The sequence below is a fragment of the Vigna radiata genome, chromosome 8 (genome assembly GCF_000741045.1).
Source record: "Vigna radiata var. radiata cultivar VC1973A chromosome 8, Vradiata_ver6, whole genome shotgun sequence".
In the NCBI taxonomy this organism is placed as follows: Eukaryota; Viridiplantae; Streptophyta; class Magnoliopsida; order Fabales; family Fabaceae; genus Vigna; species Vigna radiata.
In genome coordinates, this window is record NC_028358.1 from 20,508,277 (window position 1) to 20,530,412 (window position 22,136).

Consider the following 22,136-nt stretch of genomic DNA (forward strand, 5'->3'; position numbering starts at 1 on the left):
GGATTAAAAAAGCGTCAAGATTGATACATGAATGAAAACTGAAAAAAAGAGTTTATTATTCCAAATAAAAATCAAACTTTGGCGCAGTTAATTAGTAGCTGTTTTTTTTTTCATAATTCACATTAAATTTATTAATTGGTTAGAGAATTTTTAAAATAAAAAAAGAAAGTAAGAGAATTTCTTATAGAATTTTGAATTTGGTCACGTGATATATGTGTGCCGGTCAATGACCTCAGCCACCGCCTCACCCTACTATAAAAAAAATTTCCAAAATAAATTAGTTAAGTCACAAAGGTGTAAACTAATAGAAAACGAAAGTTAACATAATACTAGTAGCAAGATATAAAACCAACTTTTCCTCCTGTGACTTCGTATGTTTTAACTACTTTTTCAAAGTAAATTTTCGAGAAAAGACATTTTTCTAACTTGCTTTGTCCGAAAAAATATATTTAATCAGAAAATTATAATTATAATTGTATTTTAACATAATGTTCAGTGTGATTGTCTACTTCAACCCATCCTTTTGGTCACTAATACAATAAATTAGAGACATAGTGTAATAATTTATCTACGTAAAAATATTAATTAATTAATTAAAAAATTTAAGTTTTTATATAATTAAATATGTTTATATATATATATATATATATATATATATATATATATATATATATATGATGGGGAAAGGGTCAAAACAAATATAACAACGTGGCAAAGAGTATTAACGCAGTGGAAATTCAACCTCCCTTCTTGCGAGAACCTGCGAGAAACACCAAATAAATAGAACAAAAAATAGAATCCAAAGCACAGAGAGGCACCAACAATTTTTAACGTAGAAAACCCCTCAATGTAAGGGTACAAACCACGAGTCGTCCAGACCAAATAAAAATCCACTATGATCAATAATAGGGTACAAAAGACTCTCCAATAATAATATCAAATGGCATTTTCAATAAGCCAAATTAACTAAGCACAAATGCTTATAAATGAGAACAAAGAAGATGAAAATTCTCCAAAATAGGGATGCTGGTTTGGGACTGATTTCTCCCAAACTAGACCTCCGATTGACGATTTGAACGGTCAGAATGAAGAACCATATGTCTGGAACCTACTGTCCAAAAATCAGCTTGATCCAACGGTGAACGACTTCACAGCGACAAAAACACATTTAGGGTTATGCTGGAATGACTTTCTCTCTTTCTTTTCTCTCACTTGGCTTTTGTCTCTTTTAAAATGACTCTCTTGTGTCCTACTAATCTGATCCATCTCCATTTAACCTAATGAAACATAATGGACCACACTATTTAGGCCTATTCTCCATAGGAAGGGAGCCCAATAACCTAACAATATATATATATATATATATATATTAGGAAGCACAAAACAAAGATATCAAAGAAGATGAAAAACAAACTATAACAAGGTCTCATTTACATTTTTTTTTTGCATGAATTTTTTCTATTCAAATGAAGTAGAAGGTACTTGATTTCTTATTATTTTCTTTATTTATTTAGAGTGATTTATAAGTGAGTGCGAGCATGGAATAGTGGAATCAACTTCTCATCCCATTTAAACCTGTCAAACAAGTTAGTATAATGGGATTTGGCCCTAGCCCACGTGGGTTGGAGTCAAAAAAACCCACAAGGCCAATAAAACCCTTTATTAAAAAATCCTACAGGACTAATAATCCCAAAGACCTATGAATCAGCCAGCCATGGACCCTCCTTTTTATCAAATTTTATGTAAAGAAAAAAATTTATGGTCCAAAAATAAATATAAAAACAGATAAAAACAAAAATTTTATGCTATAATAACTATTCAGAATGCAGAATTTATACAAAACAATGAGTTTTGGATACAAAGCCAGCAATTGGGGATTTCACTCTGACCACCATGATAAGAACTCCAATAAGCAAAAGTCAATTGATACTTGCATATCAAAAATAACACACACACATTCTCTAAAAAAAATCCTCTATCACCTAACTCACCTATCTTCAACTCAAGGCCCTTTAGTCTCAGATAGCAGCAAGTGTGAGAGTGTTACACAACTCAAGGCCCTCTAGTCTCAGTAGAGGATGCAGAGGTAGAAACTTACACCAATAGCACCACCACCCCATCAAGAAACAATGTTCAGTGATGGTCAAATCACATCATTGGAAACCATGTTTGAGACAATGTCAAGGCTAGAGCCTAGAAAGAAGTTGTAGTTAGCAAAAGACCTTGGATTGTAGCCAAGACAAGTTGCTATATGGTTTTAGAACAACAGAGCTAGGTGGAAGTCAAAACAACTTGAGACAAATGGAAAATTATTAAAACAAGATGTATGAGTTTTAATCCAAGAAAAGTATTTAAAACAATTGCGAGATGTTATTGTGACAAGCTATGCAAATATATTAAATGAATGAAACCTGCTGCACCGTTTGATAAAAAGAAGAACAACCCTAGTCCAATTTTTTTTTTAAACAATATATATAATATAATTGTCATGGCAGCAACAAAACTTAGTGGTACTGTAACGTTTGGTAGAGGCAAAAGGAATCAATAAAATTTTAAAAGTAGCAGCAACATTAATGAAAACTCCTGTAAACTTACATTGTCAAAGTAGTAATCAGACATTTTATATTCCTTTAAGAATATTTCCTTTGGTGTCTCCATATTAGATTCTTCAACTTGCTTTGGTAAATCCTCTTTGGCAACAACATAAATTAGCCTCTTACTTACTTGCTTGACCCTCTGAAACATAATACAGGAACAAACAAGATCAGGTAACCAAATAAGCAGATTGTATATAAACGTTAAGTCTAAAAGAATCCATAGACATACGGTAAAACCAAACATCTTTAAAAATGCAACTGAATAAACTACAAAGAAAGAAGTTCCAACACAAATTAAACTTACTGGTAATGAAGTATATAATGGGAAATACTTCTTTTGGAAATTAACCTGCAAAATTCATGTCAACAGTCTTACATTCACATGATAACATTAAATGAGAGCATTATAATTTTTAAAAGATCTTTTTCATAGTGTATGGAGCTAAAAAAGAAGAAAAGAAACCTCCAAAGCAACACCGCAATTAAGCTGAAGCTGTGAAGGTGGTAATAATAATCATAATCCACAAAGGAGTAAGCAATATTGCAACATCGAACATGTTATTCTTAATTGAAAATTTTTAAAAAATAAAACACAGACAAGAAATCTTTAAACAGGGAGAATGTATTAAGTAAGAAAGTCATTAAGAAGAGCAATAAAAGCAAAATCAAATCAAACAACCTTCATGGATAGTCAAAATTAAAAGTCTTTTAAAGAAAAAACAAAATAATAAGGTAAGTTTTTCCACGGATTTGATGTGAACCCAGGAAGAGGGTGAAGCGGTGGATGAGTTGTTGATGACGCGGGGGAAAGGGAGGGATCAAAGGCGTTGTATTTTGGTGCAGTAGCGTTTGCGGAGTTTTTCCATTTTGTGGCGACACTGGACGGTGGTTGTAAAACCCATGTGAAATATCCATTTAATGAATAGTAGTAAATTTTATTAGTATTATTATTAATAATAATAATTTGAATGTATAGAAAATATAATTGAATAGAAAATTATGATTAGAAAAATTAAATATTTATGGTAAAGAATTATAGTAATTTCAAGTGTTCAAAATTTTGAAAATCTATTTTAAGGTTTTGTAAAAAAAAAATATAAAAAATAAATAAATAAAAAATTAAAAAAAAAATCAAATAGTGTAAATGGATAAACACTCCACGTTTGAAATGAATGATTGAGGAATGAGATATGTCAAGTGGTGATCAAAATATTAATATAATAAAACAATATTCAAATAATAAATAATATTAAAAAAATTTATTAAATAGTAAAACTTTTAGACTATAAATAGTCATGGGAGAGGAGGTTATTTTGTACAAATAGAGGAAGAATAAAGTGAAAAATCTTGAAAAAAATGAGAAGAAAGAGTTAGGAAAAAAATTTTAGTTGCAAGAATAGTAGAAGTTCTAGAAGGTTTTCGGGGAACAACTTCTGAGTAGGAAACACCCAATTTCGTCCGGATGATTAAATAATATACCTTTTTTTTATCTTATTTTATGTTATTATTATTTTATTTCTTTTTATTTGATATTATTCTTCTTTAATATTAATTCTATTTTCACGTATTTCTTTTTTTTTATTGTTATTTTTTCTTCTTATTTTATTTTACTGTTATATGATCCACATATATTTATTTTTTGTTATTATTTCAATTTTATTTTATGTTAGTTTATATTAAGGTTTTTCTTTAAAAAAAAAGGGAAATGGAAATTTATAAAAAAGAAAAAAAGGAAAAGAAAAATAAAAATAACCAGATTACAATTGATGTAAACAATATTGTCAACTTTTTCAAATCTTTACGTTATCTCTCATTTTTTGAGGGGATCTTGTGTTCAATGGCCTATACTATCGTTGACCTATTACCAAGAACAGGGGGCAGAGTAGAATATGATGTATTTGAGTAAAGTACCACTACAAATGTAGAATCTACTAATAGTTTGATATTCATATGATTATTTGGATGGGTTGAGTTTATAATGATTATTGTATGTTTATTGTATTATTAAGTGATTTGACTTATAAGTTAAAAAATCATGTTATTAATTTAAATATACCATGTTATTTTTGTTGCATTAGCTCACCCTAGCTTTATTTATTGTTTGGTTGTTATTGTTGTGTCATGTGTTTTCTCTCGGCAATGATCATCCAGTGGGTGTGAGCAAAAGGTGATGAGATGTCGGTGGAACAGGCGTTAGATGGAGGATCGACTAGTGTGTAGCTTATATGGACGAGATCCTTGTTTTAATCGTTTTAAGTTTTGATTGTATTAAGTTTAAAATTTGAGTGATAGTCTGTATAAAATTGAGGAAAACTTTTATTCCCTTTTTCTATGACTACTCTATCATATCAAGGATGTAATAACTTTAGTTCAATACTATAATTATTGGGATGTTACATTTAATGGTATCAAAGCAGTTCTTTCCTTAGAAATCTCGTAGGTTATGAATGTTCCTTGTTCTAGTAGAGTGATCTTAATAATGCCTTTCCAATTAAGGGATTAAATTTTTTGGCTAATGGTTTCTATCCTTGGACAAAACCATGGTACATAGACAATCTCCTCCTCCTTCACCTACAAATTCTAATGCTTCCAACCTGGTAAGGGTGATGGAATCATTTGTGGCGGCAATGCAACAACAGAATGCATCCTTAGTACAACAAAATACTAAAGCACTACAGCAATTAAAAGCTGCCAGGGTGTCAGCTGAGATGCACCAAAGGCAATATGTGGAACTGATGAATAGTGGCGCAAGAGCTTTCTTTGATCCTTGTTATACTCCGCCTATACAATATCAAGAGTGGAGTTTAGAGAATTTCCTTCAACATCATCCGGCTAAGTTTTGTGGTAATACCACTCCAGATGAAGCAAATCAATGGTTTAGAGACATGGAGAGGATTTTCAATGCTAAGAGATGTTCCAAGGAGAACATACTGGCTTATATCGAGTATTTGTTGTCTGGAGAAGCTAGTCATTGGTGGAGCAGTATGAGGACGTTGTTGGAAAGGAGTAGTACCCCTATCACTTGGGGCTTATTCAAGAAGAAGTTGTACGTTGAGTACTTCCCTGATAGTGTGAAGTATACTAAAGAAGTGGAGTTCCTTCAGTTAGTGTAAGGGGGAATGTCCGTGACTAAATATGTTGATAAGTTTAAACATCTTATCCGTTTACACACTCTGTATATGGATGAAGAATGACAATGTAGGAAATTTGAAAATGGGCTTAGAGGAGATATCAAATTGTTGGTAGCAGGGTTATGTATTAAGGATTTTCCTACATTAGTGGAGAGAGTCAAGATATTAGAGAAGACCAAGAATGAATTGCAAGGTTAACAGAGTGATAACGGTTCAAAAACCGTTATTTTTATACTTAAAATTGATATCAAATACACCCTTTATGACTTAGAGTTAGCTTGAAATCATGCAATTTGCTTACGTTAGAGTATAAGAGAGTCAAATTAGGTTTTATTGGTTTTATGCTTGGTTTTCCTTTGATGTGGCAGGATTTATCAGGAATTGAATGAAGGAAGTCAAGTAAAGGAGGAATTGGATGCAAGAGAAGGTGGAAAAGTGAAGAAAAGAAGAGTCGCAGCCACCGTTGGGCGGTGAAACCACCGCCCAGCGGTGTACTCTCTAGGCAATTCTCTTTGAGATGCTCAAGCGACACCGCTAAGGGGTGGAATTGAGTATCGCATTCACCGCTGGACGGTGGACTCTTTAGTGGATTCTCTGGACGATGCTCAAGCGGCAGTGTTGGGGGGTGAGATCAAGTGTCGTGCCTACCGCAGGGCGGTGAAGCCACCGTGGGGCGGTGTACTATTGGGCCTGGGCTAAATTTTTGATATTTTTATGAGTTATAAATAGATTTGCAGGAACCAGAGAAGCTATCTTTTGGCAGAAAAGACGCAGAAAAACATTCTTCTCACCTTGGAGGCGGATTTTGGATGCAGAAGCTCCAATCTATCAATTCTAGGGTTATCTTTTCCATACTTTTCATTCAATTCATCTAGATACACCGTGATTATGGTGAACTAAACCCTTATGTTGTTGGGGAACGATGTAATCTTATTTGAAACTCTCTTATATTGAAATTCTTGCTTTATTCATATACTTTTGTTTATCAATTGTTAGAGTTTTTCTTACATTATATTTTCATGCTTTGTTTAAGACATTATTCAATAGCATAATCTTTGATTCTATCTATATGGACACGTATAGTTAGGTCTAGAACTGAGGGAATTCTCTTGATAGCAATATTACCTAGACATAGGGATAGGAGGATCAATTGTCATAAGCTTCAGTGCAAATTATGTAATGCATGAATAATTGCTACAGAGATTAGACATAGTAAACTAGTAGTTAGGAATAGACTCTATGAACCAAGATATTGGAAATAGGGGAATTTAGAAAGCATCATTAACATTGATAAAGAAGTAGAATTTAGTAAGAATAGTAGATATTTGAGAGTGGATTAGGATGAAACCGTAAACCCCAACAACATCATTCATCCATATTGTTTAACTGTCAATTGATCAAACTTTGCATACATGTTTATTTTTTGTCTTGCATTTAAAACCTTAACCTTCGTTCTAAAAAGTCTTAAGAAATCAAGAGTTCCCACGAACGTTTAGGCCTAAGAGTCCTTTGGGAAACGATACTCGGACTTATCGTTTTATTATTACTTGATACGATCTGGTACACTTGCCAGAGTGTTAACACAGAGACAACCACAGAGGGTTAGTGGACCATCTATATCTAGGTTCAATCATGGAGACAAGAGGAAGCCATATTCTAGACCTCCATTTCAAGGACCAATAAGGTCTTCATTTCAACCAGCAAATCAGGCAGTACCACATATCAAGGTGAAATGCTTCCGTTGTGGAGGACCACACTACAAGACTGATTGCCCCTACCCAACTAACCTTGTCAAGTGTTTTACATGCGGTAAAGAGGGGCATATTGCTAAGGATTGTTCCACTGCTACGGGGTCAAGGTTCCAGCAACAAAATAATCAACCTCAATAAAGGGAAGATGTTAAACCTCAGGTTACGGGCAGAGTATATACGATGACTGGGACATAGGGATCTAGGCCAGGTAATCTTATCATTGACAATTGTTAATTGTTTAGGAAATCTTGCTATGTTTTGTTTGATTATGGAGCGACGCACTCCTTTGTGTCTGATGTTTGTGTGCGAGAGATGGGGTTGAGTGTAAAGGAGCTACAATATGACCTAGTAGTTTCTACTCCAGCTTCTGGGTTAATCAAGACATCTCTAGTGTGTACTAGATGTCCTATAATAGTAGAGGGACGTCAGTTTAGAGTTTACCTCTACAAGGTTTAGAGGTAATCTTAGGAATGGAATGGCTAACTTCCAATCACATTCTCATAGATTGTGGTGCAAAGAAATTTTTATTCCCTGAAGAGAAATAGTCGATGGTTTCATCTGTGGGGCAATTATGGCGCGAAGTACAAGAAGGTTCGTGTTGTTTCTTAATGTTGACGCATATGGAGGTAGATAAGAGTGGAGGAGCACAGATCACTCAGTGGTGAGTGATTTCATGGATGTGTTTCCTAAAGATGTACCGGGACTGCCTCCTCAAAGAGAAATTGAGTTCTCAATTGATCTGGTACCAGGTGTAGGACCAGTATCAATCGCTCTGTATCGGATGGCTCTAGTTGAATTAGCAGAATTGAAAAGGCAAATAGAAGAGTTACTTGAGAAGCAATGTATCAGACCAAGTGTTTCACCTTGGGGTGCGCCAGTGTTGTTGGTCAAGAAGAAGGATGGGAGTTCTAGATTGTGTATGGATTACAGGCATTTAAGTAAGTTGACCATCAAGATCAAGTATCTGTTGCCAAGAATCGATGACTTGATGGATCAGTTACATGGAGTGAAGATGTTTTCAAAAATCGATCTACGGTAGGGTTATCATCAGATTTTGGTAAAGGCACAGGACGTACAAAAGTTTGCCTTCAAGTCTAGATATGGACATTATGAATATGTGGTTATGCCTTTTGGTGTAACCAACGCTCCTGCTGTATTCATGGACTATATGAACAGAATATTTAGACCTTTCTTAGATAAGTTTGTCATAGTCTTCATAGACGACATTCTTATATACTCCAAGACTCGGGAGGAACACATCAATCACCTTTGGATAGTGCTTGAGGTGTTAAGAGAGAAGAAGTTGTATGTCAAGTTGTCCAAATGTGAGTTTTGGATGAAAGAGGTACAACTTTTGGGACATGTCATATCGGTTGACAAAATATCTGTGGATCCGGCTAAGGTCGAAGTTGTACTTCAGTGGGAGAGACCTAAGTCCGCAATCGAGATCAGAAGCTTCGTAGGATTAGCAGGGTACTACCGTAGATTCATAGAAAGATTCTCCAAAATTGTGTCGCCATTGACGTAACTAACTCGAAAAGATCAACCATTTGCTTGGACAGACCGATGTGAAGCTAGTTTTCAGGAGCTAAAGCAGAGGTTGACAAGTGCTCCAGTGTTAGTGATACCTGAAACAAGTATACCTTTCAAAGTATACTGTGATGCTTCGTATCAGGGACTAGGTTGCGTGCTGATGCAAGAAAAGAGAGTAGTAGCTTATGCTTCAAGACAACTTAAGAATCATGAGAAGAACTACCCCAGTCATGATTTGGAGTTAGCAGTAGTCGTATTTGCTTTAAAGATTTGGAGACACAACCTATATGGCGCACAGTTCTAAGTGTTCAGTGATCATAAGAGTTTAAAATATCTTTTTGATAAAAAAGAATAAAACATGAGGCAGAGAAGGTGGATTGAGTTTTTGAAGGATTATGAGTTTGAACTTTTATACCATCCGAGTAAGGCTAATGTAGTAGCAGATGCTCTTAGTAGAAGGACGGTTCATATATATGCTATGATGGTAAGAGAGTTAGAGTTGATTGAGAAATTCAGGGATATGAAGTTGTATGTTGAGCTGAAATCAGATTTTATCATGTATAGTAATTTAGTGATATCAAGTGATTTGTTGGGTTTGGTCAGAGAAAAACAATTATTAGATGTCGAGCTGCAGAAGACGATGGGTTTGTTGGGTACAGATCAGGGTAGAGGGTTTATGTTAAGAGCTGATTGTATTTTGAGGTTTAGAGGTAGAGTCTGTATTCTAGATGACGTTGAGCTAAAAAAGTTGATTCTTGAGGAAGGACATCAGAGTCGCCTTAGCATGCATCCTGGTATGACCAAAATCTATCAAGATCTCAAGGAGTCTTTCTGGTGGTCCGGAATGAAGAGAGATGTGGCGCAATTTGTATCATCAAACATATCAGAAGGCTAAAGTGGAACATCAACGACCAGGAGGTATGTTGCAACCATTAGAAATACCGAAGTGGAAATGGGACAGTATCGCCATGGATTTCGTAACCCATTTACCACGGACAGGAAAAGGGTCACGATTTTATCTGGGTTGTAATAGATAGGTTGACGAAGAGCGCTCACATCTTAGCGATAAATTTGAGGATGCCTATGGTGAAGCTTGCTCAACTGTATATAAAAGAAATAGTAAGACTACATGGAATACTGTGGAGCATAATGTCACATAGGGATCCACAATTTACATCAAAATTCTAGCAGTCTCTACAAGGTGAGTTGGGCAACAAGTTACAAATGAGTTCTACGTATCATCCACAAACTGATGGATAGTTTGAGAGAATGATCCAATCCTTAGAAGATCTATTGAGGACATGTGTTTTAGACCACTTAGGTGTTTGGGATGAGGTCTTACCGTTGATTGAATTCACTTACAACAATAGCTATCATGCAAGCATTGGCATGGAACCATTCGAAGCACTGTATGGTAGGAGATGTAAGACACCCCTATGTTGGTACAAAGAGGGAGAAACAGTGATGTTAGGACCATAATTAATTCAACAAACCACAGAAAATGTAGAACAAATATAGGAAAGGATGAAAGCATCATAGTGTAGACAGAAGTCTTATGTCGATCATAGTAGAAGACCTCTCGAGTTTGAGGTGGGAAGTCACGTGTTCCTGCGAGTTTCTCAAATGACTAGAGTAGGAAGAGCTATCAGATCCAAGAAGTTTTCTCCGAAGTTTCTTGGTCCATTTCAAGTTATCAAGAGAATTGAACTAGTAGCATATGAGATTGTGTTACCTCCTCAACTAGCAAACTTGCACAATGTATTTCATGTCTCTCAATTAAGGAAGTACGTGTCAAGTCCCGATCATATGCTCGAAGTGGATGACGTACAAGTCAGAGAAGATCTATCGCTAGACGCAAGACCGATGCAAATTCTAGATGTTCAGGCCAAGCAACTAAGAGGAAAGGATATTCGCACAACCAAAGTATTGTGGAATGAAAAGACCCAGGATATGACTTGGGAATTAGAGGAAGAAATGAAGAACTTTTATCCTCATTTGTTTTCTTAGGACAATTTTCGAGGACGAAAATTTTAAAGGTGGGGAGAATGTAAAATCCACAAGAAATATCCATTTTAATGAATAATAGTAAATTTTATTAGTATTATTAATATTAGTAATAATAATTTGAATGTATAGAAAATATAATTGAATAGAAAATTATGATTAGAAAAATTAAAAAATTATGGTAGAGAATTATAATAATTTCAAGTGTTCAAAATTTTGTAAACCTATTTTTGAAGGTTTTGTAAAAAAAAATAAAAATAAAATAAAAATTAATAAAAAAAAATCAAATAGTGTAAATGGATAAACACTCCACGTTTCAAATGAATAATTAAGGGATCAAATATGTTCAGTGGTGATTAAAATATTAATATAATAAAATAATATTAAAATAATAAATAATATTAAAAAATTTATTAAATAGTAAAAGTTTTGGACTATAAATAGCCATGGGAGGGGAGGTCATTTTGCACAAATAGAGGAAGAATCAAGTGAGAAATCTTGAAAAAATGAGAAGAAAGAGTTAGGAAGAATTTTTAATTGCAAGAATAGTAGAGGTTCTAGAAGGATTTTGGGAGAACAACTTCTAAGTAGGAAACTAAGTCTGGAAAAGAGGTAAGGGGAGCTAACATTTCTAAGTTTTTATATTATGATAAAATATTTTTTTATAACTATTCATGTCTTGAAATTCTGTGAAATTACTGTTAATGAAAAACCTATATGCTTGTTGTATAACAATTTGAATTTCTGCGTTAATATTATATGTTGTTGTCTTGAATCTGTGAATAAGAAATTTTTTAATAACAAGTTGAGGAAACTTTGGATAGGGAAGACCTGGTACTTAAGTTGTCCATTGTGACACACCTCTCTTTCCTAGAAGTCCAATGTGTTTTTAACTAAATTCTTATTAAACAGAATATATTCTACTAATTTCATTTTAAAATACTCAATGGATATGAAATCTGTGTTGAATGTATTATATTATGTTGGATGTTAAATTATGTATATTGAACATAGTAAGAGTTTGGTGGAGAGTGGGAAATCCTTACCGAAGATCCACCTTGGGAAGTTGGACAGAGTAGGAAGGATGTAGCTTCAGTGGTTGTATTTATATCCGAAGATCCAGTTTGGGGGACAGAGTAAGATAAGATAATTCAGCTAACAAGTAGATGCATCTATATCCGAAGATCCACTTTGGGGGACAGAGTAGAATATGATGTATCTATGTAAAGTACCACTGCAAGTGTAGAACCTGCTAAGAGTTTGATATTCATACGATTATTTGAATGGGTTGAGTTTATGATGATTATGGTATGTTTATTGTATTATTAAGTGATTTGACTTATAAGTTAAAAAAATTATGTTCGTAATTTAAATATACCATGTTATTTTTGTTGCATTAGCTCACCCTTACTTTATTTGTTGTTTGGTTGTTATTGTTGTGTTGTGTGTTTTCTATCAACGATGATCATTCGGTGGGTGTGAGCAGAAGGTGATGAGATACCGGTGGAACAACCATTAGATGGAGGATCGACTAGTGTTTTGTTTATATGGATGAGATCCTTGTTTTAATCGTTTTAAGTTTGGATTGTATTAAGTTTAAAATTTGAGTGATAGTTTGTATAAAATTGAGGAAAACTTTTATTCCCCGTTTCTATGATTGTTTTACCATATCAAGGATGTAATAACTATATTATAATTCAATACTATAATTATTAGGATGTTACAGCGATTTTGGCAATGAGGGAAGCGTTGAGGCACTAGGCAGTGACGACATCGATGACCTCTTACCAATGGGTGGCTTTGAGGTTGGTGCGACTGAGGGAGTACCACTTGTTGTTGTAGGCATCGATGAGGGTGAAGGTTTCCTCCGGGGTCCAGCATGGCGAGGTGAGACGATGGGAGAAGGTGGAGGGAGGGGCGGTGAGAGTGAGGGGGAGGCCGTCAAGTGCCTCCGTTGACTCCATTGTGCGTTGTCATTACCTGTACCATCACCGTGCGCTGCCGTCTACCGTTGTCACCTGTGTGTGTTGCCCTTGTTGTCCAGCTCTTAGCGAAGTGGCCACTTCAGAAGAAATGGAAATACTCATACAACAAAAATAACTTTTGGGGCTAGGGGGTAACCCGACCCTAAATCATTCACAATCCCATTTGATGGGTTTTGGGGTTAGGGGCTTTAAAAAAGCCCCCTAAAATGTGGGTCAACAAAAGTGAGCTAAATATTAAAGGGGCCAGGGTTAGCCCTGGGGATTAAAAAAAAAGTGACAACTCTAATCTCCCGCTTCATGTAAGGAGATTTGTTATTGGAATATGTTGTTTTACAAAACTAACTTCATTTGAATGTGTCATTTTTGTTACTTTTTTTGGTGGTGTGAGCTAAGGGAAGTTGTTGGATTTGTGGTGAAGGTCATTTATTTACTTTATGTTTACTTGGAGATAACTCAACTATGGAGAGCTCGGCTATTGAGAGAGTTTGGGTGTGGAGACAATTCGATTTTGGAGACAATTTAGTTATGTAGATAGCTTGAGTGTGGAGATAGTTTAGTTGTGGAGACAACTAGGTTGTGGATTAAAAACTTTTATTCATAAAAAAATAAAATAATTTTAACTCATCTAAATATCATTTTAGATTACTTTAAATATCAAAGACAATTTCATAATCTTACTTTTTAATTTAAAAATAATAATAATCTCTCACATCAATCAAATCTTACAAAATTTTATTTTTAAATTCAATCCATTGTAAACTTCACCTTAAAAAAAATATAAACTTCACCTTCAAATCCGTCCAAAATCCATCCAAAATTCATCCTGTCCATTTTCCTTAAATAATTTTTTCTAAAAGAACACAACCTTATAGTTTATTTAAATAGAGTTACTTAAGTATGAAATAAATTTTTTTTTATAGAAACTTGATACATTTTAAATATTTCTTCATAAATACATACCTACTTTGTTTTACATTGCATTCTTACCATTAATATAAATAATTTAGATAAAATATAAAAAATTTAAGGGACTCAAAAATATTTTTAATTAAAATATTTAAATTTTTTGTGTATAATTCAATTAAGTGATATATTTATTATTTTTTATAAATAAACAACATTTTACAATTTCTTTTTAAAAAATATTATAAGTAGTGTTTTATTTTATTTTAAAAAGAAAACTAAAATAATTTAATTACCTTTTTTTTTTCACTGCATAATAAATTATATATATTTGTCTTTTTATATGAAAAGAAGGATTAGTAACACATTATATTATGTAAAGTTATTTTTTTATATTATTTTTATTTTATAAGAATAAAAAAATGTAATGATTGTTAATTTATATTACATATAAATTTTAGTGATATAATAAAAAAAATTATTTAGTGATATAATTATATTACTTTTATATTACAAATAGCTTTCTTTTTGGATTTTCATTAAATGGAAACATGGAATAAAATTGAGTGTTTTACATAAATGTTGAGTAAAGTTAAAATGTGTTTACATCTTGTGAATATATTTAACTTATTGTTGGATATGAGATATGTGAATGTGTGAATAATGTGATTCTAATGACTTCTAACGAGGAAATATACACTAGGATGAGGTTAAGGGGTGTATTGAAAAGTGATTTTGTTATAAGACTATCATGACTCTACTAGTATCAAACTTCTATAGAGAAAGACACATAGTGATGAGTTAGTAGAACTTCCTACAATTAGAACTTTGATATCAAAATTTACCAAACCTCTCAAAATCAAGGAATTTATTCTAGTCATGTTCAAGGTGGACTTTAGTTCTATTGTAAATCTATAGTTATAGCTCTTAAGAGACAGGAGTTGTAACACCCATGAAAAATGCTTGTTTTAATAAAGAGTAATAAATTTTAACATTATTATTAGTAATAATAATTTTAATGGATAGAAAATATATAATAGAGAATTATAATAATTTCAGAAGGAGGGGCTCAAAATTTTGAGAACCTATTTTAAAAGTTTCTCTTTAAAAAAAATGAATAGTGCCCAAAGATAAGCATTCCACGTTGGTGCCAAGAGTGATCACATATGTTTAAGTGCAAGTGGGATTAAAATATTATTTTTTTAATAAAATAATATTTTTTAAAAAAAATTGAATAGTAAAAATTTTTTGCTATAAAGAGTCAAGAGGGGAAGAAGGATTCTAAATAAAAAAGAGAAGAAATAAGAGAGAAAGAGAGAAAGGGAGAGAATAAAATAATTAGAAAGAAATTTTGGTTGCAAAGAGAGTAGAGATTCTAGAGGATTTTCAAGGGAACAACTTCTGAGTAGGAAACTAAGTCTGGAAAAGAGGTAAGGGGAACTAACCTTTCTAAGCTTTTATATTATGATAAAAAAAATTATTATAACTATTCATGTCTTGAAATTTTGTGCAATTACTGTTATTGAAAAACCTATGTGCTTATTTTATAACTATTTGAATTTCTGCCTGAATCTGTGAATAAGAAATTTGTTAAAAACAAGTTGATGAACACTTTGGCTGGGAAAGACTTGGTACATAAGTTGTCCATTGTGACACACATCTCTTTCTTGGAAGTCTACTCGATGTGTTTTTAACTAAATTCTTATTAAACATAATATATTATGCTAATTTTATTTTAAAATACTCAATGGATATGAAATCTGTGTTGAATGTATTATATTATGTTGGATATGAAATTATGTATATTGAACATAGTAAGAGTTTGGTAGAGAGTGGGAAATCCTTACCGAAGATCCACCTTGGGAAGTTGAACAGAGTAGAAATGATGTAGCTTCAGTAGTTGTATTTATATCTGAAGATCCAATTTGGGGGACAAAGTAGGATAATATAATTGAGCTAACAAGTAGATGCATCCATATTCGAAGATCCACTCTGGGGGACTGAGTAGGATATGATGTATCTGAGTAAAGTACCACTGCAAGTGTAGAACCTGCTAAGAGTAGAGATATTCATACGATTATTTGCATGGGTTGAGTTTATGATGATTATGGTATGTTTATTTTATTATTAAGTGATTTGACTATAAGTTAGAAATTATGTTATCAATTAAAATTATGAGTTGATGAATCTGAATATGATGTGAGTCTCGTGGAGAGATTCTATAGTGACATGATATTAAGTTACACATTGATGTTGAGGGTCCTAATGGGAAAGTCATCCTGATACTCTAATAACTCTCCAGTCTCAAGTAGAGAAGGATGGATTTTTATTGCAAATGAAGTATGTGTAATAAAAATGTTATATTTTATTCTCTTTCATGGTAGCCCACCCTTACTTGTTGTGTTTGTGCTAGAAAAATTATATTTTTGCGATGATCGTATAACGTATATGTTATATGGGAGCAGATGAGGGAATGTCGCCTAATTCAGTTCAAGTTATCTTTATGAATGAGGAGTTGAAATCTGAGTTTAAAGAGTGTAATTAACGTGAAATTCTTTATACTTTCTTATGGAAGATTGTGTAAATGTTACAGTTCTCATATTAATTATATAAATAAAAAAAATTTAGTGTGAAATTATGGGATGTTACAAGAGTAAGTCATGACAAGTATATGACCTCTAAGTTTATTTAATACTTCAGTCTTCCAAGAATAGTGTTAGATATCTATCTTATGATTGAGCTATGAAGGTTGAGCCAAGAGGGCTTTGTTGCATGGTAGACATTTAATTCTTTATATGAATTATTGATTTTGTGTTGATGATTATAACGACATATGTAGTACGTTTTAATTTTCAATAGTTTATCTTGTATTGTTTTCTTTGTTGGATCATGTATCCTCATGCGATGATCATATTACATGTAAGCAGAGAATCATACAAATGATAGTGATAAGCAACAATGAGGCAAAAAAGCTTAAAGATATTAGAGTGGAATGTATATACTATATATATTTATAATTTTTTTTTCTCCTAGAAATCTATTGTTTGTATTACCCTTTTGAAATTTTTAAAATACTTATTACAGAATTGTAAATATATTGTACAAATGTACAACTTCATGCTTTTACTACATGTTATTTAATCATGTGAAGAAGAAATTAGTAATATGATACTTGCTAATTTTGGTCGTTACATTATCTTATATTCATTGTTGCATTATGTTAATAATTTAGTTAACATTTTCATTCTTAAAAGTAGTCATATTATTTTAATATTTAAATTGTTATAAATTTAAAGTTATTTTTAGATAACATGTTGCAAACAAAATTTATTTACATTCAAGTATATGCTCTTGTGAGTAACGGATAACCAAAAAATAAAGGTGTACTATATGGTCGTCTAGTCAACTATTGACCCAGTGGCCAGTTGTTTAGGACCAACACATTATAGTTTACATCAAACAATTATTCGGTCAGACATTAAGAATGACCAACCAGTCACAAACACTTAAAAACCTTAAGTATCACCCACAATCAAGTTTACAGGTAAAACATACTTACTAGATATTGGACCATGATTACGATTATGCTAATCACAAGTTCATCTTGAAACTATAAATACTAGTTTGAGGTAAGGAGTTAGGTGATTGCATTTATTGTAAATTTAAGATTTTATCGCGCTAATCGAAAGGTTTGATACTGACTTGAGCGTCGGAATACCTTTGGCAAGTAAAACCCCGCACAACTTTAAGACAGAGTGATAAGGACTTGGAATAACTGTGTACTCGAAACTAAAGGCGACATTAGAAAACTCGTAGAAAAGTGTGAATGAGTGTCTTGATTGTGATCCCTATCCCCACACCCGAAACAAAAGAATTATGGACTCTTTTAACAAATTTATCTATTAATATTGTGTTTTGAACATAAAATAACTTTGATCTTCATTCTAAATCTCTCTATTAGTTTTATATTTGATTACTTTGAATTTTGATAGATTGTGAAAGTCGATATGGACTTCCTAAAAAAATAATACAAAAGATGACACAAGACCACTATTAAGGAGAAATCCTTTCTATTAGGAGCATGTAATATGATTGCTACTCTTCCAATGATGAAAGACCAAGAAGCTCTTACCTTTTGAGAGCAAGCCTTCTTATATGTGCATGTTGACTTTAAAGTCAACCATAAAATGTGCCCAAGCTAAGTCATCTCCTTTTGTTTCAAAATCCTACCTACTTGACCTATTATATAAGGTTCAAAATAAAATCTAGACTACTTGACCTATTATATAAGACTCAAAAGAAAATTTTATATTACTAAACATATAATACAAAGTCTAAAATAAACCTATTCTATTAAGAACTCAATGACGACCCGTAATAATAAGAATTTGGATTCATGTTTCACATATAACTTCAATTCTTCTTAAATGTGGATACCACCAACTTTCTATATTAAAAACCTTTTTCATGTAGAAGTTGATATGAGATGTTTTCATAACTCTTAAGCTTTCTTTATCCCTTTTGAGGTGTCATTTTTCTACCACTTCAATTGCTTAATTTTGTGGTATGTGTTTTTTTTTTAAAAAAAAAAATATATATATATCTTTTCAGCATAACAAACCACTAGTGCTTAAGTATGAATTCGTTTTTTTTTTCTTCTAAAACATATTGAATAATTTCCTCGAGCAGTGAAAACATATGTGTGTGTGTATATATATATATATATATATATATATATATATATATATATATATATATATATATAATTGTTGTGCTATACGCATGTATGCATGCACATGCTGGATGATGTTGAATCTGAATTGTGACACATATCATCCATATTTGTGTTGTCCATATGTAAATTGCACACGACTTCGTTCTTCATTCGTAATAGAGATAGTAGGGAATAAATTCAATGGTCTATCGTCTACACAGCTTCATAAAATGATTGGCATATATAAAAATTTACATTACTTATTATCAACAAATTTTTTATTACACGTTATAAAAACAACGTAATTGAATTTCAAAATTTTAAAAATATAATTGGAATTGGTTTATTGTATTTACTCAGAATTTGGTAAAGTGTTGAATTGATATTAAATACATTTTAATTTGTTTTAAACTACTTATCCAAAGAACGTATTATTACAAAACACTTCAAATTTTTTATAAAAATAAATCTTCCTCATCCAAATACTACTTGTTTTTCAAAAAAAGAAATACATATTTAGTATCTATGCTGTCTCTTTATATATAGCAAAAGTTTTCTATTTACCATCTTAATCATTAACCGAACAAAATCATACATCATAATATAGTATTATATAACATTATTCATTTGCTAATTTTATTTGTTTAATTTAATTGCATTTACATATAAATAAATTATTCAAAGAAATTTCTTAATATTTTTTGTTAATGCAACAATGTAGTCTTTTCTGTTTAATTATGAATAGTTCTACTAAGAAATAACCAAATATTGACATTTTTTCATATGTGGAGATTTATAACAATTATTTTTTCTATAAGAAAAGGAATTTTAATAAAAAATTCTCAAGGATTTTCAAATCGTTCATGTTTTTGAAGAAAAAAAAATACTGAAATTAAAAACATAAATGCCAATAGCAACAAAAGATTCAAAAAGAAAAAGATTAGGAGTGCGTTAAAAAAAAGTAACCGCAATAGCACAACATTTGAATACAATATGAACTCTACACGTTTATGAAGATTGGGCTATGAACTATTGATGGTAAGTAATATTCGAGACTAGTTTGCATAAAGGATTCGATCTAAACTTTGATATGATTATTATACTAAAAACGGATTCATCAAAGGGATAACCTTATAAACTTTGATATGAGTATTTAGTCACTTTTCAAAAATTAAGAATCAAATCCTAATCACTTTGATTAAACAACACGAGTCTATCATTATTTACATCAACTTAAATTAGTATTTTATTAACAGTTTAAACTAATTATGCATTGCCCATGTACTAAATAAAGGAGTTGACATCCAAACTCACTATACAGAATATGAGTTTTAAATAATTCCCTAATACGAGAATTCTAATACTGGTTAAAGATGTTGACTATCAAAATCATATACGAAAGTCAAAATTCTCACACAGGTAATCCTTCAAACTTAAGCTCTATTTTTTAATCTGAGTCGTAACATCAACATGTTAATTTGCGTTTTAATAAGCATTCAGATTATTTCCAGAAAGAAAGAAAGAAAACTATTTTTACAACAAGTTTCTCGTGTTATGTTATAATTTTCAATAAATTTAGTTTCCAATGGGTGAACGAAGTGTGTATGGATGGCTACACGTTTTATGCTGAATAGCATTTTACTTAAAGGAGTTTAGATAGTTGATTAAAAGTTATATTCAAATCTAGACTTGCTTATTTTAGAGATATAAGATAACATTTGTGTTAATTTGTTTGATGTAAAATTGCTAAACACAACTAAATTACATATTTTATTTTGTTATAACTAAAAAAATCACTTTAGAATGAATATGATGCTAAGACTAATTAACATGGCAAAACAAGAAAACAGGCATTCTTTTAATAAAAACAGAAATTTATACTAAAGTAATGCAGGAAAGTGAAACAGGGTAAGATATAAAAATCATACCGGCTGAATAAAAGTTTCGGACTTTGATCAGCATAAAAGCAAAATTTCTCCAGCATCTGAACTACATAGTCCGAATTAGTGCTGCAAACCTAGTTAAAATGAATCTTTGCATTGTCACCAAATTATCTGCTACTTTAACTTTAGCAGCTCCAAGGGGAATAATCATATGCACCATCCTTTGCCTGAAATCCAAGGGCTGTTCATGAAATTACTTAGTAACAGTCTAGTGGTGAACTCTGGGATTAAAACACAGGATAATGCCCCCAAAACTCAATTACTAATTTCCTTAAATTCCGAGTGGGGAGAAAAGATAGAATAGAAGTAACCATCGGTAATTCAGTTTACTCTTTGCAGAATATGGTGCGTGCCATGACAGTGCTACTCTATAGTCATCACCTGCAGAAGAGATAACATGATGCCAAGTCCTCAAGTTCCATGCTATAGGTTCTACCGGTTCCAGATCCCACCTTTGAATAGTATACAAGTTTCACTATTCATCTGAAAAATAAAAACTAACACAACAGGAAATAGTGCTAAGAAATTACTCCACCAGCCAGCATAAACAGAGACAAGTGACAATACAAAATCCGATTTTCTGTGCAGGGAAGTATATAAACAGATCAAAATGACCTCTGTATAATAAACAACCAAAATAATCTGCATGTCTCCAAAACTGAAAACTGCGAGAACAAAATTTGAGGTAAAATCAGTCACAATTTGTACAAATTTATTTGAACCAAAATTTGAGAATAAATACAGATCTCTCTGCATTTCAACGTTCTATTTAATCAACAGAAAGAAGAGGTTTATAAGATAGTCACCAAAATAAAACTACGAGTTATTGAATTAAGATAAATTATATGGTTCATCAAACAAGGTTATAACTTCTCGATTACATGTCTGAAGCAATATTTGGGGGAATTCATTTTCCAGACCCTATATTATTCATATGTCAGACAGCATGCATCTTCTGCACAGAGTAGCATGAAATCCAACCAGCCAAAGAGGTTTATTTTTTCCTCATCACCAGTGGTAATGATGGTAATGATGTATTTTCAATCTAAACATTCAAGTGAATAAAATTTGAAATCCAAAACAGTAGGTCTTACTGCAAAATCAATCAGTGAGTGAGCAAAACAAAATAATTTCAAATGAGGCAACTCTTCACCTTCTCCGTGTCTCATACAATTCCATTGAATAGCAATCGCATTCTTGAGAACCGGACCCAACCAATTGATCAAACCACTCCAAGAAGTAATCAATTACCAGAAAAATTAATAAAATAAACAGAACAATTAGTCACCCTCCTTCCGTTCAACGAATCGCCGTCCGCCACCAAGGGAAAGTAAATGCAATCTGAACCAATCCTCGGCGCCATGAGAAAAGCTTAAAAGGGGAAAAATTTCAATCTTCATTTTGGGAAGATAATTATAAAACAGGAGGGTAATTGAGTAATTCAACCAAGGTATTTTAGTAATTAGCTGAATTTCACAGGGGCAATCAGAGAGAAGAAGCGCTATAAATAACGAGGTCCCTGACCCGCTGCGCATTCTCTTCTTCTCACATTTTTCTCTTACATTCTCTCTTTTT

General features: G+C 32.2%; 1 protein-coding gene across 7 annotated transcripts; it reads right to left on the reverse strand.

Moving 5' to 3' along the window:
• Positions 1 to 824: 824 nt before the first annotated feature.
• Positions 825 to 21,851, reverse strand: LOC106772307. Of its 7 annotated transcripts, none has more exons than XM_022784548.1 (7): positions 21,715 to 21,851; positions 20,943 to 21,013; positions 20,547 to 20,742; positions 15,752 to 15,957; positions 2,902 to 2,946; positions 2,596 to 2,736; positions 825 to 1,277 (listed from the first exon to the last, which is right to left on the reverse strand). In XM_022784548.1, the coding sequence occupies exons 3-7, from the start codon at positions 20,578 to 20,580 to the stop codon at positions 1,209 to 1,211; spliced, it is 495 nt and encodes a 164-aa protein (XP_022640269.1). In that variant the 5' UTR covers positions 20,581 to 20,742; positions 20,943 to 21,013; positions 21,715 to 21,851; the 3' UTR covers positions 825 to 1,208. The 7 variants fall into 7 exon arrangements, with proteins under 7 accessions (XP_022640269.1, XP_022640268.1, XP_022640267.1 ...); XM_022784547.1 differs by having other exon boundaries at positions 20,943 to 21,058; positions 21,715 to 21,847; XM_022784546.1 differs by having other exon boundaries at positions 20,547 to 21,013.
• Positions 21,852 to 22,136: the final 285 nt, after the last annotated feature.